This window comes from Chiloscyllium plagiosum, chromosome 36, assembly GCF_004010195.1.
Source record: "Chiloscyllium plagiosum isolate BGI_BamShark_2017 chromosome 36, ASM401019v2, whole genome shotgun sequence".
NCBI lineage: Eukaryota > Metazoa > Chordata > Chondrichthyes > Orectolobiformes > Hemiscylliidae > Chiloscyllium > Chiloscyllium plagiosum.
The window spans coordinates 4,298,233-4,322,009 of NC_057745.1; the positions used below are offsets into that span (position 1 = coordinate 4,298,233).

Here is a 23,777-nt window from a genome sequence, read left to right on the forward strand (position 1 = left end):
ACTCTCCTGGATACTGCCCTATGAGTAATTACTCAATTTAGGTCCAGTAGGACTCTTTAGTTGTGTGAAGTCCACATTCCAGCAGCATGTACAATGGCTTGCCCGCCAGGATCCTGAAGAAAGTTTTAAGCATTTGGCCGAGACTTGGTTTTATTTTAGTGTTTTGCTGTGGGCCCTCTGTTCAGGATATGTCCTGAGTGCAACTATGCAATTGCCCGCCCTCAAGTGGTGTTCTCCAAGCTCAGTCAGACTGACAAAGGTGTCCACTTCCTTCAGAATACCCTGCAATCTATATACTCCATTTGCTGCATTTTCCAGCGATAAAGCCAGTTGTAGCATCTGTTTGAAGTCCAGTTGGGCTTTTGCTAGTAAGCATTTTTGCATGGTTACATCATTAATCCCACATACCAAATAGTTTCTTATCATCTCATTAAGGATTAAACCAAAGTCACAGGTTTCTGGCAGTAGTCTTAACCTAGTCAAAAATCCAGATATGGATCCCTTGGTTCTTGAATTATCCAGTAAGAAAATGACAGCATCTCAAAATTAGAGAATGCTTGGTGTTGTGATATTCCTTAGCACTTCCATCAATTCTTGAAAGGTTTTAGTATCTGGTGCCTCAAAGTTAGGCTCCTAATAACAGAAAAAGCTGTGGTTCCATAGGTTGTCAGAAGAATTACTTGATGCTTTTCATCTGCCACAATGTTGTTTGCCCAGAAAAAAACAACATTCTTTCTATGTACTGGGCCCTATCCTTGACAGCAGGGTCAAATGAGTCAACCTTCCCAAACAAAGACATGATGCAAGAAATGCACATGCCCTCACCAAGTCACCCTTTATTTGCACATGAACAGTCTTTAACTCTAGAACTGTCTCTCTCAGAGGGGCAGTATCTCTGACACTCCCCTTTGTATTTGTCATCCAGGGATTGGACCAGATTAACTTGGATGCTGCCTGAACTGCTGTGCTTTTCCAGCACCACTCTAATCTAGGCCCCAGATTAAGAGCCCCAATCAGATAACTCCTATTCAACAGGTTCGAGTTGGCTGATCTTGTTACAATCACTACATGACCGTTAGATATAAGAACACAAGTAGACCATTCAGCCCATAAAGTCTGATCCACCATTCAGAAAGATCACGATTGATGTGATATTCCTCCTCTTCACTTTTCCATCGCCTCTTATTCTTGTAAACTTCAATGAGCACAAGTCCAACCTACTCAACTTCTCCTTGCAAGAAAACCTCTTAAACAATCTGGTGAAGTTTTTCTGGACTGCCTCCAATGCCAGTGTATCCTTTTCCCAAATCTCGTGATCCCCTGACTGACTTTTGGGCCCTGTATCTAAGGAAGGATGTGGTGGCCTTGGAGGTTTACAAGAATGATCACAGGGCTAAAGGGCTTGATATATGAGGAGCAGTTGAGGTCTCTGGATCTGTACTCACTGGAGTTTGGAAGAATGAGGGGGGAATTTCATTGAAACTTAGAGAATCCTGAGAGGCACGACATAGAGTGGACTTGGAAAAAGATGATTCCACTAGTGGGAGAGATTAGGACCCAAGGGTGTGGCCACAGAGTGAAAGGTTAGCACTTTGGAATTCAGATAAGGAAGAATTTATTCAGCTATAGGATAAAACTCATTGGCACAGAGGGATGTGGAGACTAAAATCATTGAGTGTATTTAAGACAGTAATAGATAGGTTCGTGATTAGTAATGGGTCGATGTTTACAGGGAGAAGACAGGAGAATGGGGTTGAAAAATGTAAAAAACCATGATCGAAATGGTGGAGCAGACTTGATGGGCCAAAGGGTCTAATTCTGCTCCTGTATCTTTTGGATAAAAATCTGTCCATTTCAGCCTTGCATATACATAACAGCATTAATAGCCCTCTTCAATACACAATCACACAGATTCACTACTATCTGAGAGGAAGAAACCCTCCTCATCGCTGTCTTAAATGTGTGACCCCTTACTCTGAGATAATGACCTCTGACCCCAGACTCTCCCACACGGGGAAACAACCTTTCTGCAATTACTCTATCAAGCTCCTCAAGAAACTTATATGATTCAATAAGGTCACTCTCATTCTTATAAACTTCAATGAACACGAGTCCAACTTACTGAAGTTCTCATTGAAAGAATAACTCTCCATGCCCAGAACAACCTAGTGAACCTTTTCTGGATCGTCTCCTTTCCAGTATATTCTTTAGATAAGGAAACTAAAACTGTTCACAGTTTTCTAAGTGCTGTCTAACTATGGCGTTGTATAGTTTGAGCAATATTTCTTATTTTTATATTCCATTTCCTTTGAGTAAAAGCCTCAATTCCAATTGCTTCTCATATTATCTGCTGAACTTGTGTGCTGTCTGTTAATGTTCAGTTCTTCTATTCTTCCTGCTGAAGTGTACAATTTTTAACATAACTTCACATTATGTTCCATCTGCCAAGATTTGACCCACTCACTTTGCCATATCCTAGAACACGTTGCTGCTAGACTGAGTAGCAGGTGATGGGAGAACTAACAAAAGGCAAGAATATGCTGCGGGTGCATTTGTCCATTAAAGTATCAGTAAGATTGACCACTGCACAAATGTTCTTGCGGAGACAAAGTCCTGCCTTCATATTAATAATACTTTAGATTGTATTGGTTGGCATTATCAATGTGTTTCTGGTCTTGATGAAAGGCCTTTGCCCGAAATTTTGATTTTCCTGCTCCTTGGATGCTGCCTGACCTGCTGTGCTTTTCCAGCACCACATTCTCAATTCTAATCTCCAGCATCTGGAGCACTCACTTTCGCCAACTATCAACATGTTAAATAGGTCAGACTTTGAACAGATCTAGCAACTTGACTGGGCATCTATGAGGTGCTGTAGGACATCATCAGCAATAGAATCATACTTCAATACAATCAACAACCTCATGGCCTGTATACCTCCTAAGCAACCATCACCATCAAACCTCGGCATCAAACTTGGCTCAAAGGAGAGTGCAAGAGAAAATGCCAGGAGCAGCACCTGGTGTACCTAAAAATGAGACATCAACACGACAACTTGCATGCCAAACAGCATAAGCAGCATATCTTAGACAGAGCTAAGCAATCCCACAACCAGTAGATTAGATCTAAGCAGTGCCGTCCTGCCATACCCAGATGTGAATGGTGATGGACAACTAAACAACTCATTGGAGGAGGTGACATCTGCTGTTTGACATGCAAGTAATACAGTTTGCTATCTTCTCCAGGTTGCCATCTTATTTTCATGCATGCCTGGTGCTGCCCCTGGCATGTCCCCCGACTGCATCCTGATTTCATGCACAAATTGCATTAAATGCTAAGGGCTTTTTGGTAATTGTATAAAAATACATTGATCCACTTATGACAGTAATAGAAGGTTAACAAAGGGAGTGCTAATGTTTCTATCAAATTGAACTCTAATAATTCCACTCAGACGCAGAAACATTTGCATTTCACTGAAAATCTTGAAAAGCAACATACTGATAATGATTTGCTGTCACCAAAGAATTTCAGATCATTTGGCTTCAGCCACCCTCATCTCTACCTAAAGTAAAACTGCTGTATAGAGATGGGGAAGGATGAGGCTAAGAAAGAAATTCCATTCAGATGCAGTGAGTATAGTAGCTAGTGCAGAGTAAGATTGACACGTGAGCAAGTTTTGGTATGAAAGGGATTTATGAACCTTTGTGCACAGCAAATCCTACAAATGGTAATAGTAGTAATACAATCAGTGAATCTGTTTCTAATGATGACCATTAAAAGAAGCATCTTGTCCAAGAACATGGATAACTCCCTGTTATTCAAATAGTTATATTGAACCTTTAATATTTACACTCACCACTGGAATTGTGAGATGATTCAACATCTCAGCTAAACAGCATCATGATCAGTACTCCCTCAGTACTGAGGTTGAGCATTAGCTTAAATGATGAGTTCAACTCCTTATATGAATGAATGTTAAATTACTTCCTTTACCACATCATATACTCAGCAGGTGCAACCAACAGAAAACAGCAGGCCATGTCTGTAATAATAAATTACACAAAAAAAAATCCGAACAGCAGGACATAATTAAAAGCCAGTATTCGTTTTCTGGAGAATGCAATGGCTTCATTAATCATGTGGTGTGGTACTGACCAAACTATGTCAGAGTGTGTATTTGATTCAACTAATCATAGCTGTTCCAGTAGTTATGGATGCACCAACCTTTGGGAGTGAAAATATTGGCTATGACATCACTTCATGATCATTGTCCATTGATCCTTGTTGGAAGTAAAGCCAGTATTAGATTGTATGCAGATACCCTATATCAAATAGTCTAATACATGAACATTTGTCCATTATATCAGAGAGGTTTCAATTTCTATATATTTATTTGCAGCCAAGAATGTCCCTTAAGTGTGAAGAAAAAGGAACTGGGGAATTGAGAAATGTAACATGAAAATACCAAAATGATGTTAGAAATAGCAAACAAATGGCTGCTGTCTTTACATGTGTGCTGACATGATGGTGTTAATTTTCCAATTTCCATTTCAAAGTATTTAAAGTTCACTTTTTTATGTATAATCTCTGTTGATGCTTAATGTGTTGCTTAGGAACCTGCTGAGTTGAAGTTATCAAAGGAGTTGCCTGGAATTTTGGCAGTGCATGCACAACCAGTTAATAAGAACATATTCCCAACATGGGAGAAGTTCTTAGAGATGTTCCTCTGTCAAGGTATAAAACTTTCTCTTCTCTCTGCAATTTGACTTATTATTATGTTACTCTACTACAATCATAATTTCTTCAAAGGTCATTAATAATTTGCAAGTGCTGGTGTTGGACTGGGGTGTACAAAGTTAATAATCACACAACACCAGGTTATAGTCCAACAGGTTTATTTGGAAGCACTAGCTTTCGGAACACTGCTCCTTCATGAGGTGGTTGTGATGAACCACCTGATGAAGGAACAGTGCTCCAAAAGCCAATGCTTTCAAATAAACCTGTTGAACTTTAATCTGGTGTTGTGTGATTTTTATAGATTATTAACATTTGGAGAGTTGATAAAGAATCAGTCCAAATATCATGAGTGAAATAGTTCCTTCTCAACCTAAAAATACTATTATGGAGAGCTACTGTAATGTTATAGCAAAGAAATAACTTCCATTTATAAAATAACTTTCACAGATAGAGTACGTACTATGGTACTTTACCAGCCATCGAACCACTTTTGAAATGTAGTCATCAAAGGTTTAGGGGAGATATCAGAGGTAGGTTTTTTACGCAGAGAGTGTTGGGTGGCATGCACTACCAGCTGTAGTAGTAGAGTCAGGTACATTAGGGACATTGAAGCGATTCTTGGATAGGCACATGGAAGATAGTACAATGAAGGGTGTATGTAGGTTAGTCTGATCTTAGAGTAGGATAAAAGGCCGGCATAAAAGGCCCCCTAATTGAAGGCCGAAGGACTTGCACTCTGCTGAATTGTTCTATGTTCTATGTAGTCGTTAATTGTGCACAGCAAGCTCCCACAAACAAATAAAAGGAAAATATGAGGAATGCTGGAAATCTTAAATAAATACAGAAAATCAGCAGATCTGGAAGCATCTGTGGAGACAGAAACAAAGTTAACATTCTGAAAAAGAGCCGCACGGAATCGAAACACTGCCAGACCTGCTGAGTTTCTTCAGCGTTCTCTTCAGCATTTGCTCCCATAATCAGAGTTAGGATAATGAGGTAAAAACAATGACTGCAGATGCTGGAAACCAATTTCTGGATTAGTGGTGCAGGAAGAGCACAGCAGTTCAGGCAGCATCCAAGGAGCTTCAAAATCGACGTTGGGGCTTTTGCCCGAAACGTCAATTTCGAAGCGCCTTGGACGCTGCCTGAACTGCTGTGCTCTTCCAGCACCACTAATCCAGAGTTAGGATAATGACCAGTTAATTGGTTCAATGGTGTTTGTTGTGAGATAATATTAGCCATAATTGCCCTGCTATTCTTTGATATAATGCCATGGAATCTTTTTTATGCAAAATTAAGGGCCGATGATTTCCCATTTACTCGAAAGGTGGCAACTCCAATAGTGCAGCACTCCCTCAGTACACCACTGAAAAAATGTAGGAGTGCTTTGTTTGCACGCCATTAAAACAGACTGGAGGCTATGTCTTGGAATTAGTGAATCCAGAGCCTTGAATTTCTACAAGTAGTCTTAAATCACAAGGAGTTTGTTGATGCTAGCTTAATAAGAGTGCAGTAGCATTGTGGTTATGTCACTGGACTAGTAATTCAGTGGTCCAGACTAATAATCTGAAAACATGAATGCAGATCTCACCACACATTTGAGGAATTTAAATGAAATTAATTAAATAAAATCTGGAATATTAAAGCTAGTGTCAGTAATGATGACCAGGCCATGTCAGATTGTCATTTCGGAAATAAATCGTGGTTCTCTAATGTCTTTTTAGGGAAGGAAATCTGCCATCCTTACGTAGCCTGTTCTGACACGTGATTCCAGACCAACAGCAATGTGGTTGAGTCCTAACTGCCCTTTCAAAATGCTTATCAAGCAATATATTAATAGGAAGGATTTAGAGGAAGAATGGCCAAATGCTGACAAATGGGACTAGATCAGTTTGGACTGTCTGGTCAGTGTGGATAAAATGGACCAAAGCATCTGTTTCCATACTATGACTCTATGTCTACAATAGCACACTATCATCTTCTCAAGGACAATGAATACTGGCTTTGCCAGTGGTTTCTGTCAATGAAGTTTTTAAAAACTTGCCCAACTATGGTAGTGGTCTTTTTGTTGATGCCAATTCCTCCCCATTCCATGGTTCCATGGGCATCAGGTGGCCTTCTCCATGGGCATCAGGTGAGCTTTGAGACTATCCCATGTAGACCTTATAGTTGAAATCAGCCCTGTCCTGGCAACCTTTCCCATGCTGAGAACAATTACCTCAACTTAGACGGTTGACCACTTTCAGTCTAACTCAGCCAGTTTCAGCTATATACTAGGTAAAGCCAATCTACCTTGAGAAGCTAATATATACTAGGTAAAGCCAATCTACCTTGAGAAGCTAATATATACTAGGTAAAGCCAATCTACCTTGAGAAGCTAATATATACTAGGTAAAGCCAATCTACCTTGAGAAGCTAATATATACTAGGTAAAGCCAATCTACCTTGAGAAGCTAATATATACTAGGTAAAGCCAATCTACCTTGAGAAGCTAATATATACTAGGTAAAGCCAATCTACCTTGAGAAGCTAATGAATTTCAATCTGATTTGTCCCTCTTTGCTGCGATACTTGGGAGTTGTAAGAAAGGTTACAGTTTTTAAAATTGTTTTTATTATTTTGTTTTATCAAGTCATCAGTTTCTCAAACTTAATTCCCACAGAGATATAAAGCTCCCATTAGAGGAAATGCGGAATACAACAGTTGCATTTGGCTTATACCTTTGCATTGATCATATAGAACATAGAACATTACAGCACAGGACAGGCCCTTCAGCCCTCAATGTTGCACCAACCAATAAAACTAATCTAAAGTCCATCTATCCTTCACTATTCCATTTTCATCCATTTGTTTATCCAATGACCATTAAAATGCCCTTAAAGTTGGCAAGTCAACTAATGTTGCAGGCAGTGTGTTCCGCGCCTCCTCTACTCTCTGAGTAAAGAAACTACCTCTGACGTCTGTCCTGTATCTATCACCCCTCAAATTAAAGCCAAGCCCCTCATGCTAGCCATCGCCATCCAAGGAAAAAGGCTCTCTCTGTCCACCCTATCTAACCCTCTGATTATCTTATAGGTCTCAATTAAGTCACCTCTCAACCTTCTTCTCTCTGATGAAAACAGCCTCAAGTCCCTCAGCCTTTCCTGAGAAAACCTTCCCTCCATACCAGGCAACATCCTGGTAAATCTCCTCTGAACCCTTTCAAACATTACTACATCCTTCCTATATTGCGGTGACCAGAACTGTATGCAATACTCCAAATGCAGCCGCACCAGAGTTTTGTACAGCTGCAGCATGACCTCATGGGTCTGAAACTCAATCCATCTACCAATGAAAGCTAACACACCGTATGCCTTCTTAACAACCCTATCAACCTGGGTGGCAACCTTCAGAGATCTATGTACGTGAATAAAAATCTCACAACACCAGGTTTTAGTCCAACAGGTTTAATTGGAAGCACTAGCTTTCGAAGCACTGCTTCATGGACACTAAGATCTCTCTGCTCATCTATACGACCAAGAATCTTACCATTCACCCAGTACTCTTTATCCTGTTGCTGCTTCCAAAGTGAATCACTTCACACTTTTCTGCAATAAACTCCATTTGCCACCTCTCAGTCCAACCCTGCAGCTTATCTATATCCCTCTGTAACCTGCAACTCCACCAAGCTTAGTGTCATCCTCAAATTTACTAACCCATTCTTCTACGCCCTTATCCAGGTTATTTATAAATGACCCCAGTGGCCCCAAAACAGACCCTTGCGGTACACCACTAGTAACTGAACTCTAGGATGAACGTTTCCCATCAGTCACCACCTTCTGTCAGCTAGCCAATTTCTGATCCAAACCACTAAATTACCTTACTGAAATCCATATACACCACGTCAACCCCTTTACCCTCATCCACCTATTTGGTCACTTTCTCAAAGAACTCAAGATTTGTGAGGCACAACCTACCCTTCACAAAACTGTGTTGACTATTCCTCTCTAGATGATTATAAATCCTATCTCTTATAACCTTTTCCAATACTCCACCCACAACCGAAGTAAGGCTCACTGGTCTATAATTACCAGGGTTGCCTCTATTCCCTTCTTGAATATTGGGACAACATTTGCTGTCCTCCAGTTTTCTAGCACTATTCCTGTAGACAATGATGACAAAAAGATCAAAGCCAAAGGCTCTACAATCTCCTCCCTGGCTTCCCAGAGAATCCTTGGATAAATCCCATCCGGCCCAGGGGACTTACCTATTTTCACACTTTCCAGAATTTCTAATACCTCCTCCTTGCAAATGTCAATCCCGTCTAGTTTAGTAGGCTGTATCACAATATTCTCATCAACATTGTCTTTTTCCAGTGTGAATATTGACGAAAAATATTCGTTTCGCGCTTTCCCATCTCAGACTCCACGCCCAAGTTCCCACTACTGTAATTGATTGGCCCTAATCTTTCTCTAGTCATTCTTTTATTCCTGATATACCTATAGAAAGCTTCAGGGCTTTCCTTGATTCTATCTGCCTACGACTTCTTATGTTCCCTCCTGGCTCTTTTTAGCTCTCTCTTTAGGTCATTCCTGGCTAACTTGTAACTCTGAAGCTCCCTAACTGAGCCTTCATGTCTCATCATAACATAAGCTTTCTTCTCCCTCTTGACAAGAGATTCAATTTCTTTAGTAGACCACGGCTCTCTCGCTCGCTTTTACAACATGTAAAAGACATATATAGGAAAGGTTTAGAGCGATATGGGCTAAGTGCTGGCAAATGGGAGTAGATTAATTTAGGATAATTAATTAATCAGTAGAGGAAGATTTTGGGTCAGAGTGTTCATGGACAAGTTGCACCAAAGGGTCTCTGTGCTGTACATCTCTGTGAACTCTATGACTCTAATATTCACCACTCTCACTCCTATACTGTTCATTTCCGGGATAGCTGTGTTCCCTACATTACATCCTGCCAGCCTGCAGCATCATAGGAAAGCTCAAGTCTCAAAGAATATCAGATAAGCTCAGTCCTCCCCTATTCAGAGAACTTGTAAACTCACTTGCAGACATGTAATCTTTTTGAAGAAAATTAAGTCTTTCCACAAGTCTGCCGTTTATATCCACCACTAGAGGAGAACAGTTTCTCCTGACCTCAGGAGGAGGTGGTAAGTAAGAAATACATTAAAATCACTCAGTGTGTTTACATGTCCAGATGAGCTGTGGAACGTCATTGGAGCATAGACACACCAACCTATGGTCTCACCTTCCTTCTCACAGTGTACATCAGTTTAGAGGATTGATGCCGGAAAGGTTGGATTGTCTTCTGAGTAACCCATAAATTTGGGCCAAAAGCTGCAAAATTTGTGCTCCTTACACTATAGGGTACCATTGGTGGCAGGAGTAACACACAGGTGCTGATGATGGCACAGTACCAAAGAAAAGGCTACATAAATAAACCATTTAAACCCCTCAATTACATTACAGCCTTGTAATCACTCCCAGGTATCCACTATTCTATACACAGGCCATCTGGAGTCCCTTAATTCAATTAAAGCCTTTATCTCACTGCCAGGTATCCATTATTCTCTGTTTAAATGACAGGAGGAAACTTGACGGCACCATTTTAGCAAAAAAAAACAGTGCCATGTCCAATTTTGAAAAATTGGAGGAAGAGATCCGGAGAGAGAACATAAAAATTCAAATCTAAAGTGTTTGCTCATCATTATTGGAAATGTTTTCTGTATGTTGCATTGTGTTCTCGCAGCTCCAATATTTTTCATGTTTAGAAACTCTTTAATTCAGCTTGGAGCAAGTATACCGGAACATGAATTGTGGATGTGTTTGCTTGGCTGCTTTTCATTTTGTTTGTAAATGATAACACGCAGAGATGAAAACCACATTAAAAACTGGTAATCTATTCTCCAGTGCAGATTTGCTGCATCTTTTTCATGATGGATATTGAATTTCATCAGAATTTGATCTCAGTTAGCAACTCAATTCTAATGCCATGCAATTTCTATTCAGAATAATGCTCCTGAGAGCCTGTTAACAACTATTAAAATGGCAATATTACAGCTTAAAATTTAAGAAAATACGTTATTTTAATAACAGTAATATTTAAATGTTTTCTCTAGTGTTATATAAAGTTAAGTACACAATATCATTCAGACTCAGTTAGTAATCAAGTTAAATTTTCCTCTTGTGATCTTCATAAAATGTGTTTTATCATTTGGTTTAGAAACGACACGCAGTATAGAATTCGGTGTTTATTGTGGTAGTGTGCCATTCTGACCTAGTGGTCACCGGTTTGATCCTCAGTATGTGCTCTGTTAGCTTATACCCCCATGGGTCATTTGGGATCAGTGCCAACTCATGGTGACCCATGTTGGAAAATGTGCAAGTGCTTCATGGGAACAGGATTAGGCTTTGCTACAGTAATTTCCATAGTTAAAAGAAGCATATTGTTGAATTTCATGTGTAAGTAGTGACTTTCTAGGTGAAGAACTGAAGAACAGCTTCCAAACTCCCAAACTATATCATCTAGAAGGACAAGGGCAGTAGATACAGTTAAACACCACCCACCTGCAAGTTCCCCTTCAAGCCACTCACCATCCAGACTTAGAAATATATCGCTGTTCCTTCAGTGTCGCTGGGTCAAATCCTAGAATTCCTTCCTAACAACACTGTGGGTTTACCCACATGAAATGAACTGCAGCATTTCAAGAAGGTAGTTCACCCCTCTGGAGGGCAACTAGGAATAGGTAATAAATGCTGGCCCCAGTAAGTGAAGCCCATATCCCATGGATGAATTAGAAGAAAGTGTCCCAGCACCCATGGAACCATGGCTCAGAATAGGTGTTTGTAATCAAGAAGGGGGCAGAAATAGGGTTTGTAAAAGCAAGCAGTATTTAAAGTCTCTTGTTTCTATCATAATAATAATCAGTTTTTAATTTCACAGTTGAAAAGTAGCATGGGTGATGCAAGGACACTGAATTAATTTAATAAACAACCAGTTGTAGTCAAGGTTAGATGATAGGGATGGTTTTCTGGAATTTTAATGTTCTTCATCTAAATCAAGCTTCTGGCCTAATCTGGGCCTGTAACATGGTGAAGATCCCTCAATTCTGAAGCAGAATGGTGTTAATATACATAATAATAAACTTTTGCAACTACCTTTAGAAGGCAACTTCATAAAATAAGAATGTGTTAAACTGTTTATAATCATAAACACTTTTGTGAGTAATATTCAGTGGAATCCTCTTTATTTGAGGAGGGCTTAATGTGGTAGCTACTTATCAACCTTGAAGTATCTGTTTGACTTGATATCTGTTGAGTGTATAATCTGAATTGTCAGGTTTTCAAGTAATTTGCCTCCATCAGGTACTGACTGATTTCCCCCTCTTCTCCTAGGTGGTGTGGTTGAGGCATACCCTCCCTCAGACAGTGTTACCAACCTCACCATTGACATGCTCATAGAACCAACAGGAGAGGTATCAATGGTTTCTTGTGGGGATCAGATCCATTCCAATAGCCCACTAGAATGTTGGGGCACCACCGTACCACAATGCTCTGTGGATCCAGGCAACCTGCACTCGGTGTGTATAAAGATCGCTGAGGCCTGTAAATGTAGAGGAGTGATAGGCTTCTTCTCAATTGACCTGGTGACCTTCATACATCCACTTACAATGGAGCAGCAGGTGAGATGGACACAAATTGAGGTTCATTTATCAGACTGACTAATAAAGATCCAGATCCCTTGGTGACTATGAAAAAGGAGATTATAAAAAATAATGTGAAGCGTTGCGAACATATCAGCTGTAAAATCCACCAAATAAGCTAATCCATCTTCTCAGGTCAGTGAACTAATTGCAAACTCAAAGGACTGGCTTTTGCCATGTGGGATGTACATTAATATCATAAGTATTATTTTAATTAATTAAATTATGTTTTATTAGTGCCCTTTTACATTTATATTTGACTGCGATAAGTTAGCTCAATACTCATTTAAAGATTCATTCTAACAGGTCTATAATAATTATTGTGCCTCCTGATCCAGAAGAATAGTTTAACTGAATGGAAAATAGCTTACTTTGCCCCCAAAAATACAACTCTCTTGAATTAAATAGTGAGTAATAGACAAGTGAGATTGATTACAAAGTTACTCCCAGATCCAGTGCTGGTTTAGGCTGAATTAAAACGTAGAGCTGTTACATTTAGTTTGTGGTACAGAGAGAAAAGTTGAAGTATTTAGTTGATATGATAAACTATAAGGAGGAAGCTTATTTACAACTGTTACCTGAAATTGAGTCTTCAAGATTTCAAACCCCCCTCTGCTCTGTTGTTATTTGTATTTACAACATTTTAACTATATGTGAGGATGGTGTTAACTGTTTTCAGTTTTAGATACTGTCAGTTATGACTGAGGTGTAGCACAATTAATGATTGTGATTTCACTTGTTCAGAAACAAGGGTGGACCTTAATCGATTGTAAATGGATTAATGCCCTTGTAACAGTATAACAGGGTGGCTAGAAATATATAGATGTGAATTTCATTGATACAAAGTTCTGCTGCATAATATGAAATTGTTTACAGAGCTGTTGCAGTGTTGGTTATGGGGACCACACACAGAGGATTAACCACATCGATCAGAAGATACAATTGTGCTGTTGAATGAGATACGATTGGCTGAGGCAGCAAATTATAAGTTAGAATTGTTTCCTCCAATTTTAACTCCTTCTGCATTTCTTATTTTCATCACACCATGTGTGGGGTCCCATATCTGTGCTGTGCCCTCAACATTTTACAATTTATATCAATAGCTTGGAATGAGGAGAACGAAAACATGGTGGCTAACTTTGCAGATGACACAAAATGGATAGGAAAGAATAATGTGAAGATGGCATAACAAGGATGCAGACCAATTATAAGTAGAAGGAGACAAGAAATTGAAACTTTTTATCTTGCAGTCATCAGAACTAGATTCAAGAAACAGACTTGATAAAGGAAAACACCATTTTATATAACATGAGAAAACCAGTGCTGATTGGTTGGGCCATCTTTGACAAGGCGATGCAGCAACAACAGTTACATGTCAATCTTGCAATCTTCCATTCTTGCAAGTCTCAGAAAATTATATTCACTATTAGATGTGATTCTGTTATTGAAATCCATTTATTAAAGCACTCAGACCATGCCAATAGCTGTACCAGAAGCCAAAATAATATCATCAGTCGGGCTTGCAGTATGATGCATTTGCATGTACAGGAAGTTGCATATATAAATACACGTGACTCGACTTTCTAGGCAAAAGGAATTTGTACACACTTCGATAAAAAGTCGTGGAAACAGTCAATTGCTGCTGCATCTCCCTAGCTATACCCTGACCAATCAGAGTCTTCTTAGCTAGTCTGAAAATTGAGATTGGCAGGTGATGGCCCAACCAGGCAGCACTTTATTCTCGTGCAATATAAAAGGATGCCCGCTTGTTCAAATACGTTTCTTGTGTGCTACCACCACTTTCTCAGGGGCAACTAGGGACGGGAAATAAATGCTGGCCCAGCAAGCGATGCCCACATCCCACGAATGAATAATTGCATAACAATGAATGAATGCATGACAAAAAGTTTCAACTTCTTGTCTCCTTTTATGAATGCTGATTGTTCTGTACTACCAAGAAATTATTATACATAGGTTTAGTGAGTGGACAAAAATCTGAGACTTGGGGGTATAATGTGGGAAAATGTGAAATTGCTTATTTTGGCAGGAATAATTTTAAAAAGCAAAGTATTGTTTAAATGGAGAGTGAGTGCAGAATTCCAAGGTGAGGGAATGTTCTGGTGCATGAGTCATGAGACATTAGTTTGCAGTATAGCAAGTGATTAAAAAGGATGATGGAATGCTAACTTTTATTACATGAGGAATTGAGAGGAATTATGAGAGGAATTGACGTTTTTGTCTCTTTATTTCAGGAAGAATATAAATATGTTGGAGGCAATTTAGAGGAGGTTTATGACATTGATATCTGGAAAGAGCAGGTTGTCTTAGGAGGAAAGATTGTTTTCACTGGAGTTTAGAAAAGCAAGGGATGATTTGATTAAGATCTATAAGATCCTGAATGGTCTTTGCAATATAGATGTGAAAAGGGAGTTTTCTCTTGTTGGTAAGTCCAGAACTAGGGGACACTGTTTTAAAATTAGGAGTTGGCCTTTTAGGATAGGGATAAGAAGATTTTCTTTGCTCAGAGGGCTGTACAACTTTGAAACTCACTGCCTCAGGAGGTGGCATCATTGGATAATTTTAAGGTGGAGGTGAATAGATTTTTTTTTAGGAAAGAGAATTAAAGTTTGTTCCTGTGAAGCAAATTGGGATGTTTTATCTTATTAAAGGTGCTACATAAATGCAAGTGTTTGCTACTGTACAAAGGAAGCAGTTGATAATTGTAATAAGGGGTTGGATATAATTTCATCTTCAGTACTTGGCAGTTAACCTAGTGAGGTGAATCACTCAAGTGCCTGTTTTCAAACAATTAATGAAAATTGGCTGGGCTGTGTAAATGCTGGGTGATCCATTCCACTATTATCACCTGGACAACAATGTTGAAAATTATTCCAAGGGATCTGGACATATTGCAGTCTGCAGCCTTATTGCGCTGTGCACCACCACACCCTCATTCCCACCTAATAAGTTACCAACAGCAAGTTATAAGTCTGTTTGATTATGAGAGGCCAAGTTTATAAAAAGCATCTCTTTAAAATTTAGTGTAGTTAAATAACTAGGATTCAGAAATAGTCACTAATAAATCCAACAAGGTATTCAGGAGAAACTTCTTTCCCTGGATGTTGGTTAGAATGTGAAACCTACCACCACAGGGAATAGTGAAGACAAATAGGGATAGATTGAAATGGAAACAAAAGCAGAAAGTGCTTGAGAAACTCAGGAGGTCTGGCAATATCTTGGAGAGTAAGTACAGCTAATGTTTCAAGTCCAGTGACCTTTTGTCAGAGCATTTTGACAAAGTGTCACTAGATTCACAAAGTTTGCTATCTCTCTTGCCAAATGCAGCCAGACCTGCTGAGTTTCTCCAGCATTTCCTGTTTTGTTTCAGACTTCCAGCTTCTGCAGTTCTTTGATTTTATTTAAGATTGAAACAGAAGCTCGATAAGCAAATGAAGGAAAAACTAGTAAGGCACATTGATGGGGTTAGTGAAAGAAGAATCTCAAGAGGCTTTTGTGGAGGATAAAAGCATTAATATTTTGAGCCAATTGGCCCGTTTCTGTACTGCCAATACCTTGTAACCTCCCTAACCTCCCTTCGACAACCTTTACCCTTTTTGATGTCAAGTTTGTCATTACCAGATTACTGCTGCCTTACTTTTCTTATATTCTTTCCATTTAATTTATTTCTTGATGATGTCCTGCACTGTGAGCTTTGGCACTTCATCCAGGATTCTTGGTTGAAAAGAAACCATAATTTAAAATCCCACATTATTAAATATATGTAACACAAATATTTGGGGAATTTTAAGAAGCATGCATTTTAAAACTTTGAATCATGGCTAGATTGTGCAAGGGCTGTATCTGCTTCACCTAACTGCGATACCTGTTGATAAATGGAGCCTGCCTCACTATAGAGTCTGAATGTGTCAGAATAGGGAAGGAAAACAAGATTTGATGATGACCACGTGCATGGGTCCCCTACTCTGTAACAGAAACTAACCCTTCAGCTAAAATTACATTTAACTGCAAAGGAATTTGAAATAGCTTTAGTGTTTGCTCAACTTTAGATTGCTGTCTTCCCTTTTGTCAGACAGTCTTTTGAGCTATAGAATTGTTTTATTTTTTGTTATTCCTGAATGGGAGAACCTGGAGGCAACTGATTCTGCTCTGTGACATGAGGCAAATTGAGGCCCAGCAAACTTCCCCTGTCTCCTAATACCCCATGAACTATTGATCTTCGGTATTGCATCAGTAGCTCTGTCTGAGCTCATTAACAATTGTTGTTATGTATATAGCACACTGTTAGGTCTCTACATACCACATTCACCACACAGTGCTGTAGTACATAACTACAGAGATCTCATACAGCTTAATAATGTAATTAAATATAATTATACTGTAACTAGAATATGATAATTGAATATGTAATTCATTTAACACATTCTTTTCATAAACTAGCGTTTTAATGATTCTGAGACGATATAAACTAAATGCATTCATTTAGTAGTAGTTGTGGAATCTAGTTCCTGCAGTGAAGAAGCTTCTCTTTTTGTATGTTCTGCATTTGACCAGTAGGTGGCAGTCTACATGAACCCTTTCATTGAAAACTGTGGCATTGGTCTGGAAAATTAGACATTTTCACACTTCTACACAAATCTTTAAAAAAAATTCCTTTCCCAATTTTTCATAAATGTTCTACTAACACTTGTGAGTTTTTTTGCCTTCAGGGCAAGCAAAAACAAATAATTTAAAGCAAACATACTGTGCATCTAACCACCCCCCAAGTCAAATTTATGTTGCAGCCGTCCTTTCTTGTTTGTTGTTTCATTGATACCCCTATCACCTGTTTGCGTCTCTTCTTCCACCACCCCATCCTGTTCAAACTCCTCTGCATGCATCACCTCCTCCCATATGATCATTGCGTTAAACTCACTGAACTTATTACTAATCCTACTATGTCTTCATAATGATCTCAAAACTGTAGAGTTCCTTAACTCCCTTAAGTCTTTATTTCCTTTTATAATCTTCAGAGTTTCAAAATCCAAACATGGTATCACCCCATCGCTAATTCCATGTTTATCTTATCACCATTCCTTCAATTCTGGCCTCCAACTTTAATCGCTCCACCAATGGCAGCCATGCCTTTAAATGTCAAGATTTTATGTCATCATCATGGTGAACATGTCTTGAGTCTGTCTAGAATTACCCCTGTGAATCTTCATCCCTTCAACCTATCTTTTCACTCCTTTAAGACACTCCATAAAACGAAACTCTTTTTACCAACCTTTTAGTCATCCACCATACTATCTCCATAGGTAGCTCAGTGTCAGATTTAGCTTTCTAATCCTGTTGTGAAGCACCTCCGAGCATTAATCTCCCTAATAAATGCAAGCTGTTGTTGTTGTAAGTGTGAAACTGAGGTTTCAACATTGTAAGAAAATGCTTGCAGATTTTTTTTCTGGTTGTTACTTTCTGTGAAATTGTAAGAATTGTACATTTTACTGCACATTGCAATGAAAAAATGTGAAAACGTCAGCAATCAAATAGATGGTAACGAGAAGAAACTCATCTTCCCAAGCCCCTTAATTTACTTCAGTTTCAGTGGCATCTAGCACTCAAGGTTTTGACTCTCGCTGTGATTTCTCACATTTAAACAAAACTACAAATGAGAGGGAAGAACTCAAAATGTTTGAATCTAGCAATAAGTCCATTCACCCACAATATTTTGTAGCAGAAAAATTACAGCATATGAATCATCAATTCAAAATTTAGTGCACTTGGCTGAATTTCTTTTTAAGCGGAACAGGTTAACACTTACATTCAAACAATACAGAAGGAAATTTAGTGTGATGTAGCAACCTATGCATCACCTCCTCATGATCTCTGAGCAATAGATCTCCAAGTCAGTGTTATTCACATCTAAAAGTGTAAGTTTGAATAACTTTTCCATTTTCATTCTGCACAACAGCTTACCAACGTCCATGCTGCAAACCATAGTCTCTGCTAAATTAACTAGAAAAGCCCACTGGCTGTCCTCGCTTCATGTCTGGATCAAATGTCAAGTTAAATTACTTTACAAATATTACCCCAAGTCTAGTCAAAGTCCAGTCAACTTCTCCTATTTAACCCTTGGTTGGTTATAATATTTAATTCAAGCCCCACAAGGAAATTCATGGCCTTCTTTTCCTGGAACTCCTCTTTCAAAGTACTGTAGGAATTCCCTTCTCCACATGTACCTTGGTTATCCAATTATTCAGAGACCTGCAGCCACACCTCACTTGTCCTAGACAGACTGGTGATGTATTCCTAAAGCCCAGAAGTTAATAAAGCCCCAGTCTCAAATATTCTCCACAGAAGCATTTTGCACTCACCCCCTTTCCCCTGCTCTGACAGAGTTAAAGTTAAGTTTTTAAATCATATAGAACACATCAGAAGCAGAAAATACTGAGGGTGGCAAAGAATTCAATCAAATTAATGCTGGCAGTCACCACCATGCAGGCAGAAGACTGGCATGTGCCTCAGCCATAGTTCAAATATCGAGAGAAATAAGTGAGAAAGATAGAATGTTGTTTGAGCAATTAAAAGTATATTGTCTCTAATTGGCTTAGTTCACGTGAGATACTTCGTGCGAAATGTAAATCTGCTTTTAACCCAAACTTAATTGAGAAATAATTAATGCGGAATTGCATTCTTCACCATTCTTTACTTTGGTGTGTTTACAATTCACACAAAAATACTTCACGAAGCAGAAATGCAGCAACTCAAAGCTAGGTCATTTTAATTTCTCCTATGTTTGAAATTCTGAAAAAATATCCCTATTAAAGAATCACTAAGATTTTTTTGGTATATTGTACTACAGTGTTTTTCTTTTAAATATCCCCTGTATGCAGATATTTAATGTAGTTTAAGGAAAACCTCATAGCAGGTTTAAGGCTTGTAATACAGAACGCCATCAATTCTGCAAAGAGCAAAAGGGACTAAGTGTTGGAAGTTTTGGAGACCCACAACTTGGAGAAGGAAGAACAGGTTGAGAAAAGAGGTAATGAAAAACCAAAGAACTGCAGATGCTGGAAATCAGAAACAAAATCAGAAATTGTTGGCAAAGCTCAGCGGGTCTGGGAAGATCTCGGGAAAGAAAGCGCAGTTAATGTTGCAGGTCCAATGGACCCAGGTTCTGAAGGAGGGTCCCTGGACCAAAACATTACCTTTGCTTTCTCTCCACAGATGCTGCTGACCTGCTGATTTTTTCCAGCAATTTTAGATTTTGTTTCTAAAAATAATGACAGCATGGTGAGGATTTCATTTGCAAATGCGCTGAGGCAGAGTGATGTTGGATCAGGAGGAAGAGATTAATGATTGGAAGCTTGACTGAAAAATGTACTTTGGAAGCATTTTAAAATAAAGAGAGAGGCAGATACATTTGAGTCAAGAGTTCCAGAGAATTGGACTGGGGTGTCTGAAGGTTCTGCTGCTAGGAAAGACAGGGACCATAGAAAACTCATTCTGGAATGTCGGGGCTGTTTTCAAGAGGCAGCTATGAGGTCTTCATTGTATGGTAAATCACAGAATTGACATTATGTGAAGCAGAGGAAACACTGGATGGATGGCTCTTCAGAATACCCTCTGCATTCATGGCTGTTGACACCATTAAGAAACCTGAAACTGAAGGTGACCAAGCTTAGATGCCTCAGAATCTGTTAATGTCATACTTGGACATTACAAAAAAATATAAACAAGAAATGAGGAGAATATTGGTCTTTGCCATCCAACAAGCAAAAGTTTTCATCATCTGGAGTCAGAAACACTAAAGCTGAAGCATGTCAATTTCTGTGCTCTCTCCATGCAGCTTGCACTTATGCTTTTATTTAAAGGCCACCTGCATTCCACAGCAGGGCCAACAGCAACTCATCTGACCCTTTGCTGGTGGTGCTGACCACTGCACCACCATCTTCACTCTATGACCTTGGGGAAACAGGCTACTTTTCAATAAACAGTACTTCTATTGTTTTATGGTGAACTGCTACCTTGTTGGGCACTTATTCCTGTATGATGTGTAGCACAGATCAAGTTCTCAAAGCAAGCTTTTCTAATGTGCTAGTAATCAACTCAAATTGTGGATGAAACGCCCATATGAATTTCAGTGTAGTCTGTGCCATGAACGATTGTTGATGGATGCATCCAGGGAAACCTGAATAGGTGGGCATTGTGTTTATGTTACTAGACCAGTGATTCATAGGCCTGGATGTACCAAAGACACCATCATATAGAGACATAGAGTCATACAGCACGGAAACAGACCCTTCGTTCCAACTTGTCTGTGCCAACCACACATCCCAATCTGACTTGGTTCCATTTGCCAGCATTTGAGCCATATCCCTCTAAACCCTTCCTATTCATTTGCACATCCAGATGCCTTTTAAAAGATGTAATTGTACCAGCCTCCACCACTTCCTCTGGCAGCTCATTCCAGGCACCCTCCACCCTCTGTATGAAAAAGTTACCCCTCAGGCCCTTTTTAAATCTTTCCCCTCTCACTTTAAAACTGTGTCCTCTAGTTTTGGACTTCCCCACCGAGGAAAACAACCTTGGCCATTCACCTTATCCATGCCTCTCATGATTTTATAAAACTATAAGGTCACACCTCAGGTTTCAATGGTCCAGAGAAAACACCTCCAGCCTATTCAACCTCTCCCTATACTGCAAAACCTCTGGTCCTGGCAACATTCTTGTAAATGTTTTCTGCACCCTCTCAAGTTTAACAACATTCTTCCCATAGAAGGTTGACCAGATTTATAAGCAATATTCTAAAAGTGATCTCCACCAATGTCCTGTACAACCACAACATGATGTCCCAACTCCTGTATTCAATATTATGATGAAAGAAGGCAAGCTGACAAACACCTTCTTCACCACTCTGTCTACCTGCGACTCCACTTTCAAGGAACTATACACCTGTACCCCTAGATCTCTTTATTTATCAACAGTCCCTAGGATCTTACTATTTACCGTATAAATTCTGCTCTGGTTTGCCTTACCAAAATGCAATACCTCACATTTATCTAAATTAAGCTCCATCTGCCACTCTTCAGCCTATTGACCCATCTGATCAAGGTCCCTTTGTAATCTGAGATAACCTTCTTCACTGTCCACTACACCACCAATTTTGGTGTCATCTACAAACTTACTAACCAGACATTCTGTACTCACATCCAAATTATTTTAATTTTATATTTTATATATATATATAGTATATAAATGATGAAAAGCAGTGGACCCAGCACTGACGCTTGTGGCAGACCACTGGTTGCACGCCTCCAGTCTGAAATACACCCCTCCACCACTACCCTCTGTCTCCTACCTTCAAGCCAATTTTGTATCCAATTGATTAGCTCCCTGTGGTTCCCATGTCTACCAGGGATTAGTTCCCTGTGGTTCCCAAGGTTCCTCATGGTAGACTAACGAGTCTACCATGAGGAACCTTGTCAAATGCTTTACTCAAGTTCATATACACAACATCTGCAGCTCTGCCTTCATCAAGCTTCTTTGTCACCTCTTTAAAAAAACTCATTAAAGTTTGTGAGGCATGATTTCCCACACACAAAGCCATGTTGACTATGCCTAATCAGTCCTTGCCTTTCCAAATGCATGTAAATCCTGTCTCTCAGGATTCCCTCCAACAACTTACTCACCGCTGACTTAGGTTTACTGCTCTATAATTTCCTGGCTTTTCTTTACAACCTTTCTTAAATATTGGCACTATGTTAGCCAATCTCCAGTCTTCTGACACCTCACCCATGGCTATCAATAATACAAATATCTCAGCAGGGTGTCCAGCAATCTCTTCCCTAGCATCCCACAATGTTCTGGGAAACACTTGATCAGATCCTAGGGATTTAACTACCTTTATGCATTTTAAGACCTCCAGCACCTCCTCTTTTGTAATATGGACACTTTTCAAGGAATCACTATTTATTTCCCCAAGTTCTTTAGCTTCAACGTCCTTCTGTACAGTAAGTACTGACGTGAAATACTCATTTAGTATGTCATCCATTTCCTGTGTTCCACATGTAGACAGCCTTGTTAATCTTTAAGAGGCCCTATTCTCTCCTTCATTAGTCTTTTGCCCTTAATCTTGTTGCAGAATCTCTTTGGATTCTCCTTAATTCTATTTACTAAAACTATCTCATGTCTCCTTTTTGCTCTCCTGATTTCCCTTAAGTGTACTCCTACTGCCCTTATAAAACTCTAGGGATTCACTTGATCCTAGCTGTCCAAACCTGACAAGTGCCTTCTTTTTCGTGACCAGAGCCTCAATCTCTCTAGTCATCCAGCATTCCTTATACCTTATATCTTGCAGCCATGGTTTCACATTAACAGGAACATACTGTCTCTGAACTCCTGTTATCCCATTTTTAAGGTCTCCCACTTCCCAACTGTCCTTTTACCTGTGAATAGCCTCCCCAATCAACATTTGAGTTTCTGTCTAATACCGTCAAAATTGGCCTTATTTCAATTTAGAATTTTAACTTTTCAATCAGTTATATCTTTTTCCGTAAGTATTTTAAAACTAACAGAATTAGGATCACTTGTCCCAGAGTGCTCCCCTACCAACACCTCGGTCACTTGCCCTGCCTTATTTCCCAATAGAAGATCAACTTTTACTCCTTATTTGATAGGTACATCCACATCTTGAATAAGAAAGTTTTCTTGTACAAGCTTAACAAATTCCGCCCCATGCAAGTCCCAGTCTGTTTGGAAAGTTAAAATCCCCTATCATTACAACCCAATTTTCTTACAGATATCTGAAACCTCCTTACATACTTGCTTCTCAATTTCCTACTGACTACCAGGGAGCCTATAATACATCCCCATAAAGGTGATCATACTTTTTTTATTTTTAAGTTCCACCCATATAATTTCACTGGATGATCTCCCAGGAATATCATCCCTAAGTATAGCTGTAAGGTTCTCCTTAACCAAAATGGTTGGAAAATTTTAATTCAATAAATTAGGTAAATGTGAAATTAAAAAGCTAACAGTGTTACTGATAATCATGGAATTGCCAGAGTAAAATAAAAGCCCATCCAGTTCAGCATAGGCAATTTTGTCTCTTTCTTGAGTTTGGAGACTGAGAATTACAATAGACCATAACTTGTCTTCTTTCTTGAGAGTTGCTGTGTGGGACTTACACCGGTGTTTGCATATGGAATACATTTTTTAAAAGAGCTCACACACAGCTTTCATGGACATGGATTGGTTAGTTGGGTGCATATTCCCAAATTGCCTTCCATTGATTTAGCCATAAAAGGATGAGTTTTTCTTTCCGCTTTGATTATCTGCCCAGTTT

The 23,777-nt window shown here is 39.2% G+C and overlaps 1 protein-coding gene across 5 annotated transcripts in view; it reads left to right on the top strand.

Moving 5' to 3' along the window:
* Nucleotides 1-23,777, top strand: part of iqch (IQ motif containing H) — a 181,800-nt gene that overhangs the window by 113,663 nt on the left and 44,360 nt on the right. For all 5 annotated transcript variants that reach the window (XR_006309444.1, XR_006309445.1, XM_043677177.1 and 2 more), the window contains exons 15-16: nt 4,611-4,731; nt 12,123-12,409. Coding sequence is in view for 3 of the 5 variants with exons in the window: in XM_043677177.1 (XP_043533112.1) it covers nt 4,611-4,731; nt 12,123-12,409 (408 nt within the window). In the remaining 2 variants the exon portion in view is untranslated. The remainder of the gene's footprint in view (nt 1-4,610; nt 4,732-12,122; nt 12,410-23,777) is intronic.